Genomic DNA, 24,632 nt, shown 5'->3' with positions numbered 1-24,632 from the left:
CCCTTTCCACAAGGCCCCAAGCACACACAGTTGGCTCCCAGGGACCCTCAGCTTACCTAGCCTCATCCCCTGGGGGCCTTTCTCTGGTCTTCCAGAGACCGAGAGCCTAAGCCCAGGCTGGACTGCAGGCCCGGAAGGACTTAGGAAGTCCCATCTCAACCCTTGTGGCCTGGCCAGACTGGGGTGTGTGGGGAGGGGCTGAGACTCACAGGCCAAGAAAGAAGGGAACCTGGGAGCTGCCGGGGCCATGCTCAATCCCCCTGTTCTCCCTGCCCGCGGGCTAACTGTCGTTGGAGCTTTGTGTCCAGTGGGGGTGGGGGTGGGGCGACACAACACGTGTCACTTCAAGATCGGAGCAGTGAACTGCTGGTTCGAGGCTTTCCAGGGCTCTCTCTATCCTCCCCACACTCCTGCATCAACGTCAGCCAGCAGTCCAGCCCTGACCGCGCTGTCAGCCTGGTCTCAGGGTGAGGAAGACTCTAGGCAGCAGGGGAAGGATATAGACCTCCGTGACTTTAAACCCCTGACCGGGCAGGTGGTTGTGAGCACAGCCTCACTGGACAGGCTGGGAGGGTCTACACAGTGTGTAGGGCAGACCAGAAGGATCTGGACCGGAGGCCAAGCCCTTACCTGGTTTTAAACACCACCGCCCAGCCCAGGGAGCTGTCAGCAAGTCTTTCAGGATGGTGGGACAATCAAACCAGGATGAAGGAACTCATAGCAGGATCTGAGTCACGAAGTGGGAGCACCAGTGGAGGGGGGTGGGGATCCCTGGGGTGGGGAACTAGAGTACTGGGTGGGGATCCCTGGGATGGGGTGCTGGAGTCCTGGGTGGGGACCCCTGGGGTGAGATGTTGGAGTCCTGGGTGGGGATCCCTGGGGTGGGATCTGGAGTCCTGGGTGGTGTGCTGGAGTCCTGGGTGGGGATCCCTGGGGTGGGGTGCTGGAGTCTTGGGTGGGGAACTCCGGGGTGGGATCTGGAGTCCTGGGTGGGGATGCCTGGGCTTGGGTACTAGAGTCCTATGAGGGTGATAGCCGTCAATGTGGGAGAGTGGGAGTGACTAGAGGCTCGTAGTCGTCATGGTGACCGTCACAGTGACTGTAGTGGGACAGCAGCATTGAGTGGCTGCAGGAGGCACAGGGTGCTGAAAGCCACCTCTCCCGTGCTGACCAGCCTGTCTGGGCCCTGTCTCTCTGAGCGGTGATTGGAGCTGACCCCAACGGACTCCGACGGAAGGTGATTAATTACTTCTGCTGGGGCTGGCTAAATGTCTGGTGATCTCTGCTGGGCGCGGGCCCTCTTGGCCCAGGCGAGACTTCCCGAGCCACAGGTGTGGTGCTAGGGCAGAGGTTTTTCAGATATGCCAGCCTCAAAGGTCTCTTAATTTGTGGTGTTCCCCCTGCTCCAAACGCAGCCCCGGCTCCCCCTGGCCAGGAGCCTCCAGGGCGGTGCGCTGGGTGCCGGGTGCTCGACTGGGCAGGGAGACAAGGCATCAGATGGTGTTTGCCTGACTGGTGATGAGTACAATATGGAGATGCTCTGTGGTGACAGGGACAGCAGGGCTGGGGGTGGTGCCCAGACACTTGGCCGTCTCCTCTTGGACATTGTGTAGGTGTCAAGGAAATGGCCTTGGCTTGGTTAGGGGACATCACTGCCCACTGCCCTCCCGGCCATGCACTCCCTGGCCTGGCCACTGGAGGCACTGTGCGCCTCCAGGTAGTCCCGCCCGTCCTACGAACTGAGCAGGCAGGTCAGGACCCAGACACAGCTGTGGGGACGGTTTGAGAAGGATGTCTGGGTAAGGTGGGAGCACAGCGCCTCTGGCTACATGACCCCTGGACTCCAAACCCAATGCCTCTGGCCAACTCTGGTCAAGCATGAGTGGGACAGCCCCCACAGCCACAGGCTCCCTCCCTGGAGGTGGCTCGGGCCAGATGCGTGCTCTCGCATCACACCCAGTTCCTCTCTGAGCTCTTTGCACTGGAAGGCACGGATAAAGGCTTTACTTTTTTTTAAGGCTCTATTTTGTTTTTGCTGAGTCGGCACTTCTGGCATTCCCCCACCCCCACCCTCCCTGCACCCCCCTCTGAGGCGGGGGAATGCCTCCCTTTCAAAGCAGAGCCAGAGAAGAACATGCATTGCGGCAGGCAGGCCTGATGAACGAAGCATGGTCGTTAACATGATAAAAGTCACTTTGTCTGGGTGTAAAATTCATTTTTCCCCATTTAGCACATGGTGCATTTGCATCCTGCTGCAGATCCCAGGCTGCTGTCTCCTCCCGAGGAGGCCCGAAACTGTTCCCTTTCCCCAGGCAGGGACCCCAAGGAACCTGGGACTAGGGAGGCTGAGCTGCCAAGCAGGGAGCCTGGGGGGGTGGGTATGTCCCTTGACCATGAGGCTGCTCTGCCCAGCCACCTCCTGGGACTTGAGCCTCCCCCAACCTTTCATCTCAGGCCCACTCCAAGGGGAACTGCCTGGGTATCCCTGGTAAGCAGCCCCCCTCCCCCCCCCGCCCAGCTTTGTTTTGTCCCTGCCCAGCCACTCACCCCCCACCCTCCCTGAGTCTCACCCACCCTTATCACTTGCAGGGGTGGAATGCCAGCAGGACTGTGGCAGACAGCTGGATCCTGCCTCTGCCCCATCTCAGCCAAGGGCCCTGGAGCTCCGTCTCCCCATGACACAGTCTCTCCAGCCACACATGGACAGGCATCAAGGGGCAGGACCTGAGCTCCGTCCAGCTGGCTCAAGGATCCTCTGCTGTTCAGCCCCAGCCCCATGGGACAGCCCTGGTGCAGGCCGAGGGACATGGAGAAAGATGGGACATGAAGACCCAAGGACCACGTGCCCATCGGGCCAAACGGGAACACGTGTGGATACAAGGTTCCCAGAAGCCCCTGCCAGCAGTTGCTTCCCACAGAGGCAGGGCTGGCTCCAGGGAGGAGGTGGGATTGGGCAACGGCCCTCCAGCACTGGGGGAGGCTGTGGATCAGATACAACCCAGGGTCTCGGGGGGGCAGGGACACAGGTGGCTGGAAAGGCTGCCAGCATCAGTGGGCAGAGGAGCTGAGACAGAGCCTCCGGGAGTGAGAGGGGGGAGGGGGCCTGGGGTAGGTGTCAGGGAGTCCCCAGAGTGGGCACAGCAGTGGGTCCCAAAAAGAGGCAGGAGGAGCCTTAGGGATCTTGCTCACCTGGAATTGGGAAGTGCACCAGTCAGCAGAGGCTGGGAAGCCCAGGCTTTGGCTGAGAGGCGTGTTCAATCGGGGCTCTTACTGGGTCCGGGCAATGGGTGGAGCCCCCTTAGAGCTGAGTTCAGGGCTTTCCTGGCAAGGGGCCTTCTCAGCTGCCCCTCCTCTAAACCGGGCACAAAAGGACTTTGACACCCGCCACCCCCCACCCCTCCACCCCAGCTTATATTCTGCTGTCCTCAAAGGGGCATAGTTCTCAGGGCACGGTGGGTGCCCGGGGCAGGGAGATGGGGCCCCAGCCCCGGTGAGAGGGTATGGGAGGCGCAGGGCGCATGGGGGAGGGGCCCAGCAGCAGCTGTTCACTTACTGAAGCTATTTTATAATATTGCCGGAGCTTTTAAAATAATCCCATTTCTGCAGAATATTCCCGGCTAATTGGAGCTGTCTCTTTCTTATTAAACAGAAAGGTTATAAAAACGTGTGTTGAGGGTTTAGGAGCAATGCCTCTCAGCTGCTCTGACTGTTATGACAAGAAGAACGTTCTGGAAGCCGCGCTGGGTGGGCTGGGCGGGGCAGGCTCTGGTGGCGGGGCAGGGCAGGGCAGGGCAGGGCAGGGCAGGGTCAGGGCCAGGGCCGGGCTGAGCCGGGCTGGCTAGCTCTCCCCATGCGGCTGCACCGCACAGGCATGAGGAATGGCAGCCTCTCCCGGAACAATTGCTCTCTGAACACTTAGACTGCTGTGACAGGGCTGTCCATCACCCAGGCCTCTGACTGGGGGAATTCGCATAATTTACTGAACGGCAGGGGAGGGGGAGCGCGGAGGGGGAAGCGATTCCAATTAGCTGAGCCGAGAGGCAGATGAGTTTTCCAGGGCCTCAGACTGTCTGGAGGATGAATAACTAACTACCCCCTCCTCCTCCCCCGTGCCGCCCCCAGCTCCATGATGGGGGTGGGGTGGGGTGGGGGGCAGCTCAAGAGAGAGATGTCTCTGCCCCATACCTGTCCCAGCAGCCAAGGGGCCGGCAGGGTCAATCATCAAGAGTTCCTCATTTTGCAGGCAGCCCACAGCCCCAATGGACCCCGTCTTTCCCAAGGTCAACCCAAACCCAACCCTGTGCTTCACAGCGACCCAGAGGACAGCCAAGAACTGCTCCGCCCACCTCCCAAGGCTGTGCATCTTGGCAGCATAGGACTGCAGGAGCCACCGCGTCTGGGGGTTCACACGCATGAGCTGGCAGTTAGCAGCCTGGTGCTGCAACGCTGGGACTGCCAGAGGTCTTCGGGTCATCCAAGGAGGGTAGAAATAGCAGCCCGGAAGCCAGTGGTTGGCCATGGAAACCCCCCAGCTGCTCGGTGGGCAGAAGACAGGCCGCCTGCTCCCACACAAATTTACAGCCTCAGAACCAACCCGACCTCTAGTCTCTGTGCGTTGACCTGGACTCGAAGGCAGCAGGACTTGATTGTGTTAAGGAGCAGTGTGAGACCCGCTGTCCTGAGAGAGCCAGGCGGTGCCCCTCTCAGCTCCCAGAATACCCCACCCCACTGGCTGGACTGCTTCCTCCAACTGGCTTTGGCCCCTGGAAATTCTCTGCCAAAAGAGAAGAGTCCAGACCAACCTTGGTTCCAGTCTGCTAGCTACATCCATCCTCTAAGTCTGCACACAACACCCCTGTCACCTCATCGCTCCCCTCCCCATGGACCCAGTGACTGCAGAAAGGCCTCCATGTGCACTCCCCACTCCCCCGCTATACCCCAAGCCCACTGAAGCTCCACTCTGAAATGACCTGGCCTCCAGTCTCTGTTCTTGGCTCCCCGAGCCTCCTAGGGTGTGCAGAAGCAACATATCTGTGCAGTGTGTGTACGGGGGTAAGGAGGGTGTTCTTCCGGGTTGACTAGAGAAATGCACCCAGGGAGACTCATATATGAATAGGAAAAAGCCTTATATCCACGAGTAATTGTATAATGAGAAAACATCCCAGCCCAGTCTAGATCAAGTTCCTAAGTCAGATATTAGACTATATGTTTAACACTAGTCTGTAAATTCAAATTCAGACTCGCAACACATGCAATAATACCGAGTACAGGAAGACCACAGGCCAGTGGGTGGAAAATCTGTGGATCCAGTGGCAGTGGAAGCATCTCAGCCCTGGCGTGGGTCTCTACGTGGCTCCTCCAGCTCCAGGGCTCTGGGTGCCATCAATGCAGCTCCATGTGGCTTGTCAAGAGGAGAGTGTGTGTGTCCCGCCTCCAGTGAGCTGTTTATCGCCATCATGCCTCCAAATGAAGTCATCAAGCTGCGATCTGATTGACAGGCTAGACTCCACCCCTTCGCTCTGAATAGTCTCAAGTTGACACCAGATTATGTAACTATCACAGTGGGGTGGGAGGCTGGCATCCTTGCCCCTTCACTCCTATGGGTCTAGCAGGCAGTACGGGGACAGGCCTTCTACAAATGCCTTCCCAGCAAAATGACAACTAGCTCCTAGCTAGGAGCTATTGGCAACCAGCCCCCAGCAACCCCCAGAGGAAGAAGAAGCTAGTTGAACCCATTTTGTCTCCAGGGAGACTGAGGTGCAATCTCAGGTTTGAGGCAACGTGCTCAAGGTTACCTGGGCTCAGAGAATGTCTGCTGTCTCTCCAGGCATGAATTAGGCCAAGGCGCTGGGACGACTGTCCTTTCCACCTTGTGCTCATGGGACATTCTCCCATGATTTGCAGCTGCATCGTGGCTGCAGCCCCCACCACTGTGAGCCTCCTGGCTGACCTGTTCCGGCACTGTTGGATCTTCCATCATGGAGAAGCTGCCGGCCAGCGGAGCAGGCCGGGATGCCTCGCCGCCTTTCCTTGGAACATGTCCTGCGGCTATACCTTCCCAAAGGCCTCCTCTCCGCCAGTGCAGAAAGTTGCCCCCAATGCCAGCTGTCCCCGGACACCCAAAGACAGGTGCCCAACTCTGCCAGGCCTAGATGGGAGCAGCTAGGGGCAGCAAAGTTGGCGGGAGGGCCAGGACCTCACAACACCCTGGGATGGAGGTCTGCTCACTGCTCACAGGGAGCCACCGCCCCCCTTCTTCCTGAAAGCACTTGGGCTGCCCAGGGGTTCAGTTCAAGTGAGTGGAGGCCCTGTTGTGGAATTGCTGGTACAACGCAGCGTCGGCACTGCCATCCTGGGAGCAGGCAGGGTGTGCTCACTTGCAAGCCAAGTGTGTAGCTTTGCATATTGAGATAAAGCGGATTCATGAAAGACGAAAGTTTACAACATGTACCGTGGGCCTCCATCGGGCAGGAGCAGCTGGACCCCGAGAGTCAGGTCCTGCCTTACCTGCTTCCCAGCGGCCTTGAGCCAGCTGGTGCTCCTTGCTTGGGAGTTTGTGTGACCTGGGGGCTGTTCTGAGCAGGGCCAGAGGCTCAGGTGGAGGGAGAGGGGTGGTGGCAGGGATTACGACTCCCATTCCCTTCCAGAAGAAAAGAGCATGTGTCCTTGTCTGGAAATCACAAGTCACGGTGACCTGGGTCGGACGTTTTTCCCGTGTGCAGCGAGCACAGGCTCTCGGCTGAGCCCCAAGGAGCCTTTCAACAGTGAGGGTCCCGAGGTCCTGCCTGGAGCAGGCTTGGAGAGCAAGGGGGCGGGGGGGCTCATCTGAGTTGGGGGGGGTGGGGCCAGAGCCATGGCCCTGGTGCTTCCAGCCCCTGTTGGGATTCTACCAGAGCCAGGGCGCTGCAGCCATCCTGAACACGTGCACATAGCAGCCTGCCCAGTGAGGGGGCAGAGCCCAACAGGAGTCTGGACAGGAGTCAGGAGGAGGTGACCTGGGCTTCTGAGGGTCAGGGTCACCTGGCTAGACTCACGGCCTGGCTGCAGACCTTGTCCGACGGAGGCAATGTATGCTTACACCGACGCATTCGGCAGCGCACGATGACCTCTCCCTCTGTGTGGTCTGAGTATACCTGGCATCCTCGCCTCTCAGGACTCAGGTATCCCTGTTCCTGGCCCCTGCCTGACTCACGGTCTGCTTTTCCAGCCTGGGGCCCGCTCCCGGCACCCCAGGGCCACTGGCTTGGGTTGTCCGGGGGAGACCCGAGTGGCTGATTGCCAACTGCTGGGCCCACAGCCCAGTCTTACAGAAGGTCGGTCCCTCTGCCCCTGCCTCCCTCTTCCCGTGTGTCTCTTCGCCCGCCTCTGCCTCCGCAAAGCTCCTCCTCGCTCATTTAGAAATTAAGACCTCAGCAAGTTGGTGCTTGGGAGCTGCCAGCCTGGGCTCCAGGAGGGAGGCTGTGGGGTGGGGGTGGAGTGGCTGGAGGAGACCTTCCAACTGGTGGAGCATAAGCCAGCAGGAACCTCTGCATCCCCCTAAGCCCCCACCCTGCTCCTGCAGACTCTCACCAGCAAGGAGAGGGCTTGGCTCTGTTTCCGGGCCCCCAACCTCTTCTCTCTGCATTGCTCCAGCATTTGCCAGGCTCCAGTGGCCGTAGGACCAGTCTCTTGTCAGCAAATAGGAGGCTGGCCTGCCAGGTCTGCTCACTGGACAGTGCATGGACGGACCCGGGGACCTGGATCTTGGTGTCAGAGGAAGCAGCTCTGCGTCCCTCCTAGCCTCCATTTGCCCGTGTCTAGAATGGAGGAAGGGATCCTCCTTGGTCCTGCTGCCTTTTGGAGCATCAGCCTCTTGACAGCTAGACCGCTGCCTAGACCCCAAACTCACTTGGGAAGAGCACCACGGTCAGCCCTGGCACTGGTGCCCCAAACAGCGAGAGCCAGAGACAGGGCCCTGGTCCTGGCCATGGAGAGGTGCACGCCGCCTCCATGGGGAGGGGGATTGGTTCTCAACTCCAGGCCTCTCTTCTGCCCCCTGCATGATGACCAAGGTGCCTGGGGGGAGGGTGTGGAGGGCCAGCACTACTCCCCAGAGGGCAGGGGCCTCCCAGGAAGGGCCCCCAGCATCACGATACAATGCTCCTCCTACCTGGCTGGCGCCTTGCCCAGTGCCAACCTCCTCTCAGCAACCACAGACATGGCCCCAGCCCCATCCGTCTTCCAGGTTCCAGGGACAAAGTGCTAACTCCCCTTTCCAGGGACAGTGGGCATTGTTTAAATTAAAGGATGGGGAACCATCCTCAAAACTGCCCAGCAGAGCTTAACCCAATGGAGGGTTGATGGTCAACCGTCAAGAGAGGCCTTTAGCGGGAGATTCAGGGGTCTCCCACAGCGCATGCGCTGGCCTGCCGAGGCGGAGAAAGCTCCTTGGTCTTTCCTACGGTGGCACGCCCGTGCCCACCAGGGATTTGAGCCAGGCAGAGGTGAGGGGTGGTGGAGGTGTCAGCCCCACCCCTGGACAACCTCTTCACATCGTGAGAGCTGACTGGTGCTAGAGACACTTCTCCAGTGTGCAGGGGTTTGGTCCCCAAGTCGCCAACCCTCCCCCACTGAGCTTCAGCTTCCTACGTGGCACCAGGGTGCCCACAGTCAGCGAGAGCGTCAGCGTCGCAGGGCGGGAGCTCTCCGGAGCGAGGAGCAAGTCAGAGAGGTTGGGTTGTTTCTGTCACCTGATCCCGGCCCAGGGGAGGGAAGCGGGGTCCCTGTCTTTTCTTGGGGGAGGCGGCAGCCGCTCCCCAGCACTCTCTGGCTGGCCTCCAGGGGCAGCTCTCAGAGAAGACAATTTGCTGTGGCCACTCCACCGAGCGCTGATGGGTGTTAGGCGGTGATGGACGGCTGCCTCAGCCAGAGCCTGACTTCACTCACCGCCGACGCCCCTCAATCCCACCTGGAGGCAGAGAGGCACATCTGGGGGAGAGTTAGTGCCGCTGTCAGCCCTGGCCGGGGGGCTCCAGGGGATCCTTATTTATTGGGAGGCTGTCCAGACACTTAATGCTCTTCTGAGGGGAGAATTTCTCTCTTTTATTTGTCCTCATTTTCTCCTGCCAGAATGGGATGATAGCTTCAGGAGAAAGGGGCCAGACCTCGTGACCCAGCCCGTGCGCCACCCACACCAGGTGGGACGTGAGCCTCAGAGGGGCACCAAGGGACCTCTCATGCCCCCATTCTCTCCCCCCGCCCGCTACTCACCAAGCTCCTTCCAAAGGGGCTCTGAGGACCCTCACCCTGGAGCCCGAGGTACTACACTCAGTTGAGCCCGGAGACACACGTGATCCCTCTCTTCCTGGGCCTCAGTTTGCCCCCTTGCACAGGGGCAGGAGAAGCAGCCTACTCTGAGCAACATCCCCTGAGTGTCCACAGCAGCGACCCCTGGAGACGTGGACACCCAAGGGACCATGAAAAGGCCCGTGATGGCTTCCCTCGGACCTGGAGCCCAGCCAACTCGGGGCCCAGGGTCCAGTGACAACCATGTGCACAGGGATCCCAGGACGGGCAGACTCTCTGGCTGGGCAGTCCCACCTGGCTCCAAGCTACCTGCGCCAGGAGGGCTCGGGCTCTGTGAGTACAGTGGTTCCTCTCAGCGCCCACACAAACAATGGCCGATCAGCTCGCTCAGGTTCCCTCTCCAAGGGCCCTGGAAACCTGGGCGCAGGGGCACGCAGGCGGCCCTGACATCCTGTCTTGTCTGCATGTTCACTGCGCCCAGCCTTTGCCCCACACTGCCTCTGAGCCATTCTCTTTCCCACTTCCACATACACACACCCACACGCTCCCCAGTAGAGAGGCCCAGGGAGGAAGGAGCTGGGGCTGGGGGCAGCTGTCTCCTCTCTGCCCCTCACCAATCCAGCCAGCTCCTGCCACTGGCTTTTGGGCAGAGCCTCTGCCAGAATGCTCTTTACCCCACCACCTCCAGCCGTCTACCCCCAAGCCCTCACAGCCCTCCTGTGCCAGTGTGCCCAGAGCGGCCACACCTGCGTCATGCATGCAACGTCGTTATGTGCAGCTTGAATTCCACACTGCGCCCCCCTGTCAGATTCTCCCACTCAAAGGGGAGTTCCCAGGGCCTTGGGACTGAGCCTCTTACACACACCCCTGCCAGGGAGACCCAGGAGGCAGAGCCCACTGGATTCACCCACAGCCTTTCTCAGGCAAACAGCCGGAGTCTGGTGACCCTCATGGTGATGGAGGGCTGGGTGGGAGTCTCCATGGTAGCACATAGCCTCGTTCCCCCATAGGCCACACCACATGCTGGCTTCTTGGCCACTCTTGTCACCAACGGGGACCCCAAGGCCCAGGTTCTGGGGGTTCCAATGGGACTCACTCTGGGCCACACAGGAGACAGACCTGGGGGTGACAGACCAGCTCTCGATGTCTGGCTGTCAGCCAGAGGACAACGCAGACTCTAAGCTTCACCCGGATCTGCATTGGTTCTGGATCCTACCCCACAGGGCTTCAGTTTCCCCTTCTGCCTAACAAGGATGTCCTACAGACCCTGATGGTCTGTTGCTTGGGATCTGGCCCCCACTGTGATGTGCAGCTCCTGAAGGGTGAAGCCCACCGTCTGTAGGCCTTACCAGAATGATGCTAAATGGACTGTGGGCTGGCCGCTGCCTGGAGGCCCCTGGGGTGTGTCTCCAGGAGATTTGCTGCACCTGGGCCTGCTCATGCAGGGGCAGTTTGGGGCCACTGCATCCATGGAGGTCCCCAGGGGGCTGGTGAGCAAGACCTGGCAGCTGCTAGTAGGTGTGCGTGTTGGCATTGACCATACCTAGAGTGTGGGCACCTGTGGACCACCAAGTACAGCCCAAAGGAGGCCAAGGACGGACAAACCAGGAGGGGACAGCTAAGGGGGACAGCTTCCCGTGATGAGAGGACATTGGCCCAACAGAGTGCTTGGACCAGCTAGGGCAGGTCCTGACTCAGGTCTCCCTATCTCCCCTCCCTGATATACTCATCCCACCCCATTGCCCCCCACCAAAACTGGAATGCCTCCTTTTCCAGGAAGCCTGCTGCCCCCAGTCTAGAGGGCCTGCCCTTCCTGGGATGCCTGAGGCTCCCTGCAACTCCGATTCAAAAGCTTCTATCTCTGTTACTTGCCTCGGGTTTTCAGACCACCCCTGCGGGGGGCCACCATGCCCCCACCACACAGATGGAAAACAGAGTCCACAAGGACATCAGGCTGGTTTGAGGGGGCACAGCCTGTGAGGTTGGATGCCAAAGCCAACATCGCTTGTGCCCAGAGCAGAGCACTCTTCCTGGGCATGCCAGGCTCCTGGACATGACTGCCCCCAAGATGCATCATCTCACCACATGTGTGTCCTCTGATCCTGTGCAGGGTCCTAAGATGGTGACAAGGACAAGATGACTGAGAGGACGGCAGGGTGCAGACATCTGCCTGAGGCCCAGGCAGGGTTTGCTCTGGACGTGTTTGTTTCTCTGTGTGAGTCTGTGTATGGATGTGTGTGTCTGTATCTGTGTCTGTATTGTGTATCTGTTAAGTAGAGCGTGTCTGTGTGTGTAAGTCTGTGTGCGTATCTTTGTGAGGCTATGTATGTCTGCGTATGTATCTCTGTGTAGTGTGTGTCTGTATCTGTGTGTCTCTGTGTATGCATGTCTGTATGTACATACATGTCTCTGTGTCTGCACGTGTCCATTTATCTGCATGTGTCTGTGCGTGTGTGCCTGTGTATCTGTATGTGTGTGCGTGTGTGTCTGTGTATATACGTGAAAGTGTATGTGTCTATGTATCTGCATGTGTGTCTGTGAGTGTGTGTGTGTGTGTGTGTCAGGGCAGGGATAGGAGGGATGAAAAACTACTTGAGATGGGTGACCTCTGTAAGTGGGGGGACGTCCCAGAAAGCCTTTGTGGCGTAAGTAGAGCTTATGAGTTCGCAAACCTCTGGGCACCACTGGGGGAGACAAGGCGAGAGGAAGCAGGGGCAAAACCCCAATGCAGGCAGAATGAAGAGATGCCTGCTTGTCAGCTTCTGGGAGGCAGGCTAAGGGGGTGTCTTACCACCCTTGATGCCCTAGGAGTCCCCCATGGGCCTCGGCCCCTCATGTGCACTGCTGCATCCAGGACCTGCTTGTGTCTGTGTTTGTATGTAGGTGTGTATATGTGGGTGTGCATGGGTGTGTCTATATGAGCGTATATGTATGTGTGTGTATATATGTGTGTCTGTGTGTGTATATATGTGTGTCTGTGTGTGTACACAATATAGACGCTCCAGAGAGACCCCCGAGTCTCTTCTGGCCCATGAGCTGACCTCCCCTGACCCCGAGACCCTATGCTGTCCGCAGCAATACTGGCCCCAGCAGCCCGTTTTTCTAGCACAGTCCGCAGGCAGCCCCAGGTCCTTCTCCCTGCACCCACCAATGGATGTGCCTGCCACCGAAGCCCCTCCGGTACCCAAAGGGTAGCCTGCTGCTAGGACCCACTCTCTGGAAGGCAGAGGATGCCACGAGCTTCCGGAATTGGAACGTGTAAACCCTCGCTGCCCGTTTACTCTTCATTACTCTCCTTCTTATTTGTCTTCCTTTAACGGCTGTCAACCAAAATCTCCTGCCTCTCCGGAGACACGCGTGGCCTCAATTAGGTGCACATCTGCGGAGCCTGGCGCTGAAACGTCCAACCACCCATGCCCACCCTCCGCGCCCGGCCACCTCCTGGTGCCTGCTGACCTGGCCAGTCTTTGGGGTCAGCACTGCCACCCCGGTGTCCAAGGGGAGGGAGGCTGCCACGGACATTCCCCACTCTGCCGTTCCAGGTTCAGCCCACGTGGCCCCACCTGGTACTCAGGGGGTGGGGCAATGCCCCGGGTGCTGCTCCCTGGGGACTGTGAGCACAGGCATGGGCTGGCAAGTCCGGAGGGAGGACCCATGGGTCAGTCCCGGCACAGGTATGGGGAGATGGACCAGGGACTTAGCCAGGCTTGCTGACTGTTCTAGGCAGGCTGCTCATTCCGGGGGTGCGGTGGGGTAGTCTGCCTGGAGGGGCTGCCCTGCAGGGGACCTTGGGCTGGATCTGCTGAATCCAGCTCCCTTGACCCAGCAGAGACCCTGCATGCCCTCCACGGGCTGGTATGATGTGACTCCCAGAGCCCACCGGGACCCAGGAGGCTGTTAGATGTTGGAGGTCTGAGGCCCTGGCGCCTGTACTGCCTTCCTGTTTTCCGGAGTTCATAGTCCTAACCCCCGGGGAAGGAGGAAATGCCAAGAAACACTGTCGACTGCACCTGGTCAAGCCCTGGTTCATGGGGCAGGGGCAGGGCCGGTCCAGGCAGAACCAGAGACCAACTGAGACCTGTTTGCAGTCCCTCCCTCCATCTCTTCACCTCTCAGTTCAGGAATCAATGTTCTTCCCACCTCAGGCTGACCCATGAGTGGGGATAGGAGACACCCTAGCATTGTGGGGCATGGGCACCTGGGTGCCCCTCACTCTTTCTTAGGCAGCCCGTGTCTGTGGGTAGTTAGTTATTACTGAGGGGTGCTGCCCTTGTTGGGATAGGGGTTCATTCCAGCTGTGCTGAGGACAAGATGGGCTGGGGGAGGGGGCAACTTTAGGGGTGCTCTCGCCCCCACTGTGAGTGTTTCTGGTCACCAAGCACTCCATCCCGATCAGAGACTCACATTACTGAATCCGGAAAGAAGGAAACCCACCCTGAGGTGGGCTTGCCCCCTCCCCTCCCGCCAGGATTGACACCTGCATCAGCCAGGAAGAGCCAGGACCTCAGGGTAGAAATGGCTGGACATAGCAGGAGCAGTGGGTGAGCTCCCTGGCACTGGAGGGCCTGGGGGGGGGGTGGGGGGTGGGGTGGGGGGGGCAGGCCCTGGGCGCTGGAGGCTGGCCCGTACAGGGCACCCCAGAAGTGCAGTGCGTACCCCGCCATCCTCAGCCAGGCCCCCCCCCACTCTGGTCCTTCCTTCCCTCCAAGGTCTGGGGCGCGCATCGCCCCCCTGAAGGCGCTCCGTGGAGGGTGGGACGCCAGCAGACTCCCAGGCCTGGAAGCCTGTTGAAGGTCGAGCCTCGCTCCAGAAGTCACACGCGCGCCTGCCCCGAGCCGCGGAGACGAGCTCGCTGCCCGCACACGGGCCGTCGCGCCCGAGGAGCGGGGACAGGTCCGTGGGTGCCGGGAGCCCCGGGCGCCCGGGCCGCGGCAGGCTGGGCGAAGGCGGCGAGCGCGCGGACTCTGCGGGGCCCGCACCGGCGGCAGGGCAGACTCGGGGCCGCGCGGGGCCGAGGGGCGCGCGGGCACGGGCGGGCGCGCGGCCGCGGCGGGGCCGCGCGGGGGCGGGGCGGCCGCGGAGGGAGGGAGGGGGGAGGGCGGCGCCGGCAGGTTGGCGCGGCCGCTATTTGAGCGCCGGTCCCGAGCCAGGCGCTCAGAGCGCTCCGAGCCCGGGCGGCGGGAGGACGCGGCGCGCAGCCCCGGAGGCCGCGCGCGCAGAGGCCGAACCCGCCGGCGCCCCCGCCCCTCCCCAGCCGCCGCCGCCGCCCGCCCCCCTCCCCCCGCTCCCCCTCCCCCTCCCCGCGGCGCCGCGTCTTGAATGGAAACATGGCGGTGCCGGCTCGGACCTGCGGCGCGGCCCGGCCCGGCCCGGCGCGGACCCCGCTCCCCCGGCCCGGCCCCGGCGCCCGGCGCGCGCTGCCGCTGCCGCTGCTGCTGCCGTCGCTGCTCTGGCTGCTCGTCGGCCCCGGCGCCGCTGCCTACAGCTTCCCCCAGCAGCACACGTAAGTGGCCCCCGCCCGCCGCGGGACCCCGGCCGGGCCCTGCGCCCCTTCCCCCGGCGCGCGCGCCCGCCCGCCCCTGCCCCCTCCCCCGCGCCCAGCGTCCGGGAGGGCGCGCGGTCGCGATCCCAGCGCTTCTGACTGCGTCGTGAAACTTCCCCGCGGTGCCCCTGCCCCTCCCCCTCGTCCACAGCGGGGGGCCCCGAGCTCCGAGCTTGGGATGAGCTTGCCCACACATCCCCCACCGGTGTCCCTGCAGGAGGGCCGTCTGGGATAGGGAACGGGTGGCCAGCGACCACTGCCTGACACATCTGCCCCACGTTCCCTCCCCGGGGACAACCTGGCGCCTCGGGGGGTCTGAGCTTAGGTGGGGGGACACTTCCACACCTGTCGTCAGGAGCCTTTATTGGAGGCGTGCCTGCTTGTGTGCAGAGAGTGGGGGCACACCTCGTGGAGGTGGCCAGTGCCATACAGGGGTCGTGGGTCGTCGGTGTTGCAGATTCTTGACCATCGTCATCACCTCCACCTGGGGGAGGGGGTGTCCTGTGAAGCCCAACTGGCAGCTGAAGGAGCTGGGAGGGGGGACAGCAAAAGGTGGACCCTGACCTGTCCGTGCTGTTGTCACCAAAGGGAACCCAGCAGCCACTGTCCCTGCCAGCTTCTGCTGGTTTGTGGTCCTTTTGTAGCTTGCTGTCTTAAGAGCTGGAAAATTCAGGTGTCTTCCTCTGGGTGAGCTTGGCCAGATGTGTCTGGGGGCGGGTGTGGATTGGCTGCCCTGAGCCTTTGGGAGGGCAGCTGTTCCTGTGCCCTCCATGCCCCAGCTCTCCTGCGGCCCCGTGGCTTTGGGGAACAGCGGCCACCTGGCTCTCGGTTATCTGGTCCTGAGTCTGAAGAGCCACCTGTCCCTGAATCCTGCGGCCAGTGGCTGAGCCTGAGGTCTGGGGCATGTATCACCAGGCTGCGGGTAACCAGGGGGGAGGAAGGGTCTGGCCTCGGGTAAGGGGAGAGGCTGGCTCTGCGTCACTGGACCCCTTCTGCCCAAGAACAGGAGCCCTTGCGTTTGCCACCATACCTGTCGCCGGCTGACTCCAAACGCAGGTTCTTCCCAGGAGAAAACACACACACAAAGTCAGAAAAAGGCACCGCGCTGGGTCTTGTCATTTCCCGGGACTGTGTGCAGACGGGCAAGTTACAGGTGCTGCACAGACGTGTCCTCTCAGTGGTCTGGGTTTCTCTTCTGTGCAGGCGGCGGTGGTGGTGGGGACTTGGGCACATGGAGAGCAGAGGAGAGAGTGGGGTGGGAGCTCAGAGCGGGTGGGTGCCCATCTTTCGTGGGCTGTGGTGAGAAGGGGGCCGGCACCGCCAGGTTTCAGAAGAGCCAAGGCTGGTGTTTGGCTGGTGCTCTTTCCTGCTCAGATCCAGGCACAGGCAGCCTACCGTTCCCCCCCCCCCGTCCCCCCACCATTCCCAGTTGTCTGTGGAGCAGAGGCTTAAGTAGCTGGCTCCTTTCACCCTGGGCACCTTACCCCCTCGCTCCCTGCAACCTGCAGCGGCTGGCCCATGGCTGCTGGGTCTGCACAGCCACCACCACCACCATCACCCCAAAAGCGAGTCCGACACCCTGACCCCAGTGGGACACTTGTCCCTCCACCCCTGGCCAGAAGAGGAGTTGGGGGTGAGGTGGCAGAGGCAGTTTCCAGCTCGCCTCTTGTCGTTGGAGCTAATCTGGGGCTTTGGGGGTCTGTCTTGCAAAACATCCTTAGAGATCAAGAGTAAGGGGGCTGGGGGCTGCAGGGCTCTGAGGGTCTGGGGGAGGTGACAAATGGTTTGACGACGCAGCGCGTTTGCCGTGACAGCCAGCGCCCTTCAGCTGCCCTGATCCCTGCAGATGTGTCTGCCCATGGATCCTTGGAGCCAGGGTGGGGGCCGGGGCTGGGGGGGATCAAGTGAGTGAGTGCGCTCCCCTCCCCCGCATGCCGTGACTGGTTGGAGCTGGGGCTTTTGTGGAACTGAGGTGGGGCTGCTCAGGGGCGGGAGGCCTCTTGGAACCTTCTCCTGGGTCGGGGAGGCCAGTCCCTGGTCAAGCCGTGTGGAATGAGACTTCAGTGCAGGAGGCTGTCCAAGGTGGGCAGCGGGGCTCAAAAGCCTAGTGGCACTGCGGTGGAGGGGTGTGGGGAGGGGGCCGAGCCCTCTGGAAAGTCATTTCCTCCTCGTGTGGTGTCCGGCAGGGCGGCACCACAATTGTTGATGGAAGCACGGGGCTGGAGTCCATGCGTCTGTCCCTGCCCTGGTAGCATGGCTCTCAGCCCTCCAGCAGAAGCGCGCAGAAGTGGCAGCTGGGTTGCAGAGGGCAGAGGAGTTATGGGTGGACAGGGCTTTGGGGGTTAGGGCAGGGGCCTCTCTTATCCCACCTGGAGCTGGATCAGGAGTGGGCCACATGAACACTGTGTGTGTGTGTGTGTGTGTGTGTGTGTGCACTTGTGTCTAGGGTTGTGCGAAGGGAGATGGAGCCAGAGCACACCCCCTCCCTCTCACCTCCTTCCTCTTGTTTCCAATTATGCCCACACCAGCCACCAGCACATAACCGGCCGAGGGGCAGCCCCTGTGCTCCACCTCCCCTGTGCCTCTTTCTCCCCACATCCTGGCAGTCACCTTCCCTTACCCCACCCCCTCTCGGCCGCCCATCTTTTCCTCTCCCGATACCCACTCTGCCCTGCCAGCCTCTTTTGTTTGCCCCTTGGGGCTCTGTGCCCCGGGTTTCTCTGCCCCTGCCCCGCCCCGCCCAGTGGGCTACACCCTTTGACCTCCCCCTGCCCCAGTGAAGGCACTGGCCAGCACCTCCCCCCCTCTGGGTTTGGATGTGTGGTGAGCAGGGAGGGGCCTTAGGGGTCTGGCCCCCCAGCAGATGAACGACAGCGGGAGGGTGGGCTCCTCTTCTGAGCAGACACATGAGGAGCCGTGCCCGAGACGGGGCATGCGTCAGTCTGGCTACGGTTAATGGTGGGTGACGTGTGTCTGTCTGGGCCTCCGAGCCTGTCTCCACCTCCCGGTGGCTCTCCCTGCTGGAGGAAGGTAATGGCGCACACCTGGGTCCCCCCCTCTCCCCTGCAGCCCCCAAGCAGACTTGGAGACCTTCTGCCTGGTGCTGGGCTGCAGACCCCATCTGCTGTTGGAGGCTGTATATGTGTGTGTGTGGGAGGGGGGTGTCCCTGACTGTAGTCCCACCCCCGGGGCCCCATGTTTACTAGGTGCCGCCTGCTGTCACACCATATCTGTCACACACCCCTCTGTCACACCATATCCCCAAGGAGAGGCTGACTCCAGCTGACCCCACTAGTGGGATGGGTGTTTCTGTGTGTTGATCAGGTTGAGGGTGCAGTTTGGGGTCCTGCCAGGTGTCGTGCAGGCCCCGAGAGCCCCAGAACCAAAGCCCTCCAATTAGGGTGACCTCTCCTTAGTCTCCCTATCTGAGAGAATAGGTCCCCTGCAGAGGCTGATGGAGGACGCCCCGGAAGAAAGTTCTCTGTCCCTGGACACAGGGGTGGCCACTGTTGCCCTTAGCCTCGGGCCTTGATGCTGTGGCCCGGCAGCCTCCTCCTGCCAGTCTCCTCGGCACACCGGTCTCTCATACACACACCCCGAACCCCTCCCTTGTTTTCTGCTGTCCTTTCTTCAGGGTGGGGGCTTAGATGCCCTTCTTCTCAGCCTCATACACACTTCCCCCATGCCCCTCCCCCATCAGCTCTGGGCCTGTGTCATGTGCCCAGGCTGTGCCCATCCCCTGTGGGCCAAGGGATACTCGCTCCATGAGAACACACAGTGGCCACCTCACCCCCTTCCCTGCCCGCAGCCTGGCTTGGCTGGGGTGGGAGTGGGGTACATTCAGGGTAAGGTGGCCTCCCCCATTCCAGGGCCAGGCCGCTCTCCCACATTACCACCTGGAGCTCAGGCCTGTGGGGTTGGGACCGTCATGCCCACTACTCCACCGAGGACGAGACCAAGACTCAGATGTGACGGACCTGCCCCAGGCCCCACAATACCTGAATCCAGGGCTGGGAGAGGACCCCCACTAGATGCTTTGCTGCCCTGCCAGGGGGCTGGGGACATGGGGGCGGAGGGCCCAGGAAGGAGGGGCTCAAAACCTGAGTCTCTGGGGGCGGGGACTCAAGCAATCTGGGGGCCTGCCTTGACCCAGGGTGAGGCGGGTCTGTCAAGCAGGGAGGGGTGGGGGGAGAGCAGGAGGGGCTCCCTCTCCCAATTCCACGTGGAGAGGAGGATCGGGGGACGTTTGTGGACACCCCAGGAAGGCTGGATCCGCTCCTCCCAGGGGGACCTCCTCGAACTCAGACCTTGCGGATGCTTGGGTGTCCGGACACGTGGGGGCCCGGGATGCCAGAGAACCAGGCTTTCAGGGCTGCTGGCTAGAGAGCTCTTTGAGGGGTAGCTGGAGATCTGGGGGTCCGATAGGATGGGGCCTTCTCCCTTGCCTCTTTGCCCTATCTGAAACACACAAACATACACACACATTCCCCTGGGCTGCTGCAACTGCTGTCTCCAGGCAGCCCCTCTTGAGGCGGCTCTGCATTCCAATCCCGTCTTGCCTTGGGCCTTGATGACCAGTGTCCCAGGCCTGGGTATGTGTATGGGGGTGGGGTGGGGGTGCTGAGGTGCAAGAAAGCAGTCGTTGCCTTCCCCATAGCTGCTGTTGCCCCAGCTGGCTGGGGCAAGTCTGCCTCTTCATATCGGGTTGGCATTCTTTCTTTCTCCCCCTCCCCGGTGTCTACTGTCTAAATAAGAAGCTACAGAATCAATATTCATATTCCCAAAGGGAGATATAGGTGTGTTCTTTTGGTTGTGTTTTCCTTTCCCTTCTCTGCCTTTGTCCACCTGTGGCCCGGGGTATGGGCTTGGGGGCTAGGGGCTCAGCTGGGGTGGGGTGTGCGCTGTGGCAATGACCACAGAGACTCAGGGGAGGCATGAGGACCCCACACGGTGCTCTGCAGGTCTCCTTAACGAAGTCCAAGGTGCGGTTGCTCAGACCCATGTGGTCTGAGCCTGTCCTGGTGTGGGCAGGACCTCAGGGCCAGGACTCAGCGAGGACCAACTCAGCTACCTTCTGCCTCACATGGGCCCCCCTGGGGCTTTTCCTTTGGGCTTGGGGGGGTGTCACGCACCAGGTGATCCTGCCTACTGTGGGGGGGGGTGTCTTCACCAGGAGGTATCTGAGATTGTCCATTCTGGGTTGGCCTGGACCTAGGGGGCCACTCTCAAAGGCAAGCACCCCCTCCCCCAAATCTTTTCAGCTGGGCCTCCTGCCTGATGGCCTTGGATAGGTTCCCTCCTCTGCCTTTGCCTCAGTTTCCTCTTATAGGACCTTCTACCTCTCGCAGGGCCCTAAGGAGACCAATCTCAGGGTCCTGCTCCTCTCCCCCCTCTGCTCTGGCGGTGGGCCAGGTCTAACCTCCAGTTCAGCTGGGCCCCGTCTCTGTGGGGTGCCTGGACTTCCTAGGTCAGCCTCGGCCACACCTCTGGCCGGGAGCTGCTGATTCCCAAACTGACCCACTTTGCCTTCTGATCAACTAATTGCTCAGCGGGGGAGGGGCCAGGGAAGTGGCTTGGCCGCTGGTCAATTAGTAATCTGCCCCAGCCTTAGATGGATGCCCCTGCCGCCCCCCACGTAGCCAGACCCTCAGGCCCCTTGCTCAGCCTCTGCCTCCCTGCTGGCCCCATCTTTGCAGATGAGACCCCCCCCACCACCAGCTTGGTGTGCACTGAAGCATCCACACCTCTTGCCAGTTGGGTGACCTTGGGAGCTTCCGCAGCCTCTCCGGGTCTCAGAACCTTCCCCTGACAGTAGCCCCTCACAACCTCAGGCAGTGAGAGGTCATGAGGCCACACCGCCTGGGCCCAGGGAGTGCATGAGAAGGGCACTCTGAGTGTCAGGCACCTGCCCCCTGGCGCAGTCAGGCCCTGTGGACACCTGAGCTCTGAATCTTTCTTCCAGCACGTGGCTCCCGTCTCCACCTGGGTGTGTGCGTGTGTGTGAACGCTCAAGCCTGTGCTTGCACACCATGTATTTCCAGGCACGCGTTGGGTGTATCTGTGTGCAGCGTGCTTGCCCATGGGCCCTTTGTGTGAGGACAAAGTGCACGTGTGCCCATGCCTGCTGCCGTGTGATGCTCGTGTACTTGTGTGCGCAGTGACGTGTGCGCGCTCACGTGTGTGCAGACCCCCGTGCTTTGGGGTGCACTCATGCTTGTTTGCACACACCGCTCGGCTTATCTCCCGGCACCCAGGATGCGCTCCCAGAGCCCGCCTCCCGCCCCGCCCCCGCCTTGTAGGCGAGTGCCAGGGGCTTCTCAGCGGAGTACACGCTGCCAGCGGGAGTTAGGCTGCCTGTTGTTTAGACCAACGTTTTGCAAACTTTCATGTTAGGAACAGCCTGAGTTAAGGCTGAGCGGGAAGTTGGATCCTCCACCAACTGGCACGCTGACAGTCTGTGAAGGAAACACAGAACCTGCGTCCCTGTAATTCGGATGTGGCACATGCAGTTCAGGTTCTCGAGGGAGCCCGGGAAGCAGAGGAGCTGGCCTGGCTGTGAGTGAGCGAGGCCTTTGTGAAGCGTCTTTGCGATTAGAAGGTTGCAGAGGGTGCACCGTGGGGCTGGGGGCCCGGGAGCCGGGAACCCTGGCAGTGTGACCTTGGGCTGGCATCATCCCCTCTGGGAGCCAGCGATTCTCACTGGCACACGGGAGGGGCTGGAACCTGGCAGTCCTTAGCGTGTCTGCTGTGGGTCTGGGGGCCCTCGCCCCCAGCAGGACAGCCATGCGGTCAGCTGCAGGCCTGGGTTAGGAGAGTCAAGCTTTGGATTGGATGACCCCCAACTTCCCTTCATTGGGGGAGTGGGGGGGCTGGGGCATCCTCAGTGAAGTCTGTTCCTTTTAAGGGTGAGTTTTGGTCGCTGGGTTTTCTGGGGGCCAGGGAATGGTGGGTGAGGGGTCTGAGATGAAACTGCTCAGGGACCCTGTGTTGGAGGCTCTGTGCCCCCCCCCCCCCGCAGCTAGTGGGTTTTCACACCTGTAAAGACGGTGCGTTTTGAGCCCCTGGCCTTCATAGGGCCTGTGTGTGGTTGGTGTTGGGTTGGCATTTCAACCTGGCATTTGGGGAAAGGGCTTCTGCAAAGGGCAGAGGTGGCTTTGAGGGGCTGCGGGCCTTTAGGAACATAGGGGTTCCTGCCAGGACAGGAAGCCTGGGTGTGGAGGGGGCATCTCCTTGGGCAGTATGGACTGTCCCACTTCCCTGACATGGAAGAGGCGTGTCGCAGCCACAGAACCCCCAGGAAGACCTCCTGACCCCCTTGTGCGGGAAACTGAGGCCTGAGGTGGGAGGACAAGCCCCGCCCTCGTGCCCCAGTACCGAATCCAATGGCCTGAGGCCCTGGCCCCGGCATTTCTCTGGGGGAGACCTCTAACACCCTGGCCCTTTTGGGAGTCACCCAGGCCCCCTCAAGCAGGGTGGCTTTGTCCCCGGCTAAGGCCAGGTATGGGGGAGGCGAATTTCCAACCTGACGTGGCATTTCTGCCTCCCGCCACCCGCCGCGCCTGGAACGCTACATTTGAAGGCTTAAAGGTCAGTCCTAGTGCTGCCGGCAGACAACACAGCAAGCAGCCCAGCCCGGGGCCCCCGCCACTTGTTGGGGAACAGGATGAGCTGGCAGAGGACACGTTTCCTTTCTCCACGTGCACTGATGCCAGAGACGGGGGGGATGCTGAGTCCCTGGGGGGTCTTCCCTTCCCTCCTGGCACCCTTTGTGGAGAGGTGTTGCCCTTGGCTGTGGCCATGATCCCACTCCTTGGCCTGGACTTAACAGCCTGGCTTCAGACGTATGTGACTAGTCACTTGTCGATCCTAGGACCCTCGGCCAGCCCTGGTGGGCCTCTCCCCTGGCCCTCTGGCCAGCTCATAGATGCTCATAGGAGCTGACTGCACTGACTGCACGCCTTACGAGCTGAATCTAAGGAGTGCGTTCAGCAGCGAGGAGAAGCTGGTCGCCCCAGACTCAATGGGCTTCTCCGCGTGGTTGTACATTGTCTCCTCTGACCTGAGGCCCAGCGGCCAGGCACCATGAGTGGCCAGCAAGGATTGCACCACCCGGCTTTCAGTGTGGCAGTGCCCTTGGCTGACCCCCTCATGGCATTAAGATGGTCGCCATACCACAGCTCGGAGCACCGCATGTAGACACAGTCATGGCCGGCTGAAGGGAGATTTCTTTCCCTCAAGGGCCAAGGAAAACTTGTGCAGTAGCCCCCCAGACAGCATCCCTTCCATCTCATTGGCCAACACTGGGTCACGTGACTACCTCTAGACCAATCAGCCATCATTGAGAAAGTCCACTGTGATTGGCTGAGACTAATCAGGCTTTACCCTTGAGCTGTGGATGGGGTCACCTTGGGGCTGGTGGTGGGAGAGATTCCACCAGACTTGGGGTTTTGTGAGCTTCAAGGCCGGGAGGGATGGAGGGCTGAAAGCCTGAGTGGGCTGCAGACGCAGACAGAGGCCCAACCCCCAGGATGGGGGTGAGGAAGGGATAGAGAGGTTGGGGGTGGTGGTGACCATTCTCAAGAAAGCACTTATCAAGGAAGTAGTTGTTGAAACTGCATTGGTCACCCAGAGCCGGGTCCTGGGTGACATAATTCACAGACCCATGGCTCAGTCCCTTCCCACGGGCCATTTGGGACCTGGGCTCAATTCCCAGCTGCTGTGCGCACTCAGCAGAGGCTCCTGTGTGGACGTGTTCTAGCACCTTCCTAAGACAGACTAGCAAGAAAGGCCTGGCCATCTACTCTGGGCACATCTGCCCGTGGGGACCCTACACACAGCGCAGTCCGGTCCCGTCAAAGGGCCTCTGTGAGTCCAGGCCTGGTGGCATCCCAGCACAACACAGCCAGTGCCCTCGGCCTGCCTGGAAGTCCCCCACACAGCGTGGGGAGACCAGGTGAAACCGAAACCACACGAGGACTGGGTCTGGGCACTGCCCCTCATGGCCTTCGCTCTGCCCCTGCCTCCCCCAGGCAGCTCCCGACCCCAGGACCCTGGTGGTGCCCACATTCCCACTCTGCCTGTTCCACGGCAGATGCAAAGGCTACCTCTCGCATCTGATCGAGGCCCTGGGAGGGCAGCGTCCTGGGGACCTTCACGTCTCACGCCCTTGGAGGCATCTCCAGGACCAGCGTCATCCTCTCACCGGGGCCATGTCCCTGGGGCCTGGCCTCAGGCCCTTCCTGTGATTCTCTGGGCTCTCTTCTCTACCCTGGTCTTGGGTCTAGATGGGACAGTGACCAGGGGTCAATCAGACCACTGGACTCTGCGCTGCCCTTAGGTTCAGCTGCCCAGCCTGGCTTGTGTTGCCCAGATGGAAGGACTCTCTGGTGCTGTCCGAGGGCTGGAGAAGGGACTGGCCTTTAGCCGGGAATAGCCTTCGAGCCTCTGGGTCAGGCCACACATCATCCGACCTTCTGAAAGCTTCCTGAGACACAGAATCTCAGAGAGGTCGACGGACTCACAGCCCCCACATCCCCATTCCCTCACCTGACCTCCTTCATCGCCACAAGCTCCACGCCCCTTCACCAGCCCCACCTTTCCACCTCCTCCACTCCTGCTGGAAGCCTCAGGGAGGAAGGAGCCAGTGCAGCTCCAGACATACTATGGCTGGGGACTTGGGAAGCAGGGCCCGTGGGCCTCTCTCCCGATGCCTCTCCCTCCCCTGGCTCACCTGAGCCAACCTCCTCAGCCCCAGCATGGTGTCATTTCCGATGCTTCTGCAGGCGTGATGGTCTCCATTCCTGAA

General features: G+C 61.1%; 1 protein-coding gene across 4 annotated transcripts in view; it reads left to right on the top strand.

Moving 5' to 3' along the window:
- Positions 1-14,612: 14,612 nt before the first annotated feature.
- Positions 14,613-24,632, top strand: part of CACNA2D2 (calcium voltage-gated channel auxiliary subunit alpha2delta 2) — a 128,010-nt gene continuing 117,990 nt past the window's right edge. For all 4 annotated transcript variants that reach the window (XM_075548993.1, XM_075548997.1, XM_075548994.1 and 1 more), the window contains exon 1: positions 14,613-14,788. In XM_075548993.1, coding sequence (XP_075405108.1) covers positions 14,613-14,788 — 176 coding nt within the window. The remainder of the gene's footprint in view (positions 14,789-24,632) is intronic.

Source organism: Tenrec ecaudatus, chromosome 4 (assembly GCF_050624435.1).
Source record: "Tenrec ecaudatus isolate mTenEca1 chromosome 4, mTenEca1.hap1, whole genome shotgun sequence".
Classification (NCBI taxonomy): Eukaryota; Metazoa; Chordata; class Mammalia; order Afrosoricida; family Tenrecidae; genus Tenrec; species Tenrec ecaudatus.
Note: the sequence above shows the minus strand (reverse complement) of the source record. Positions and strands in the feature narration are given on the sequence as shown.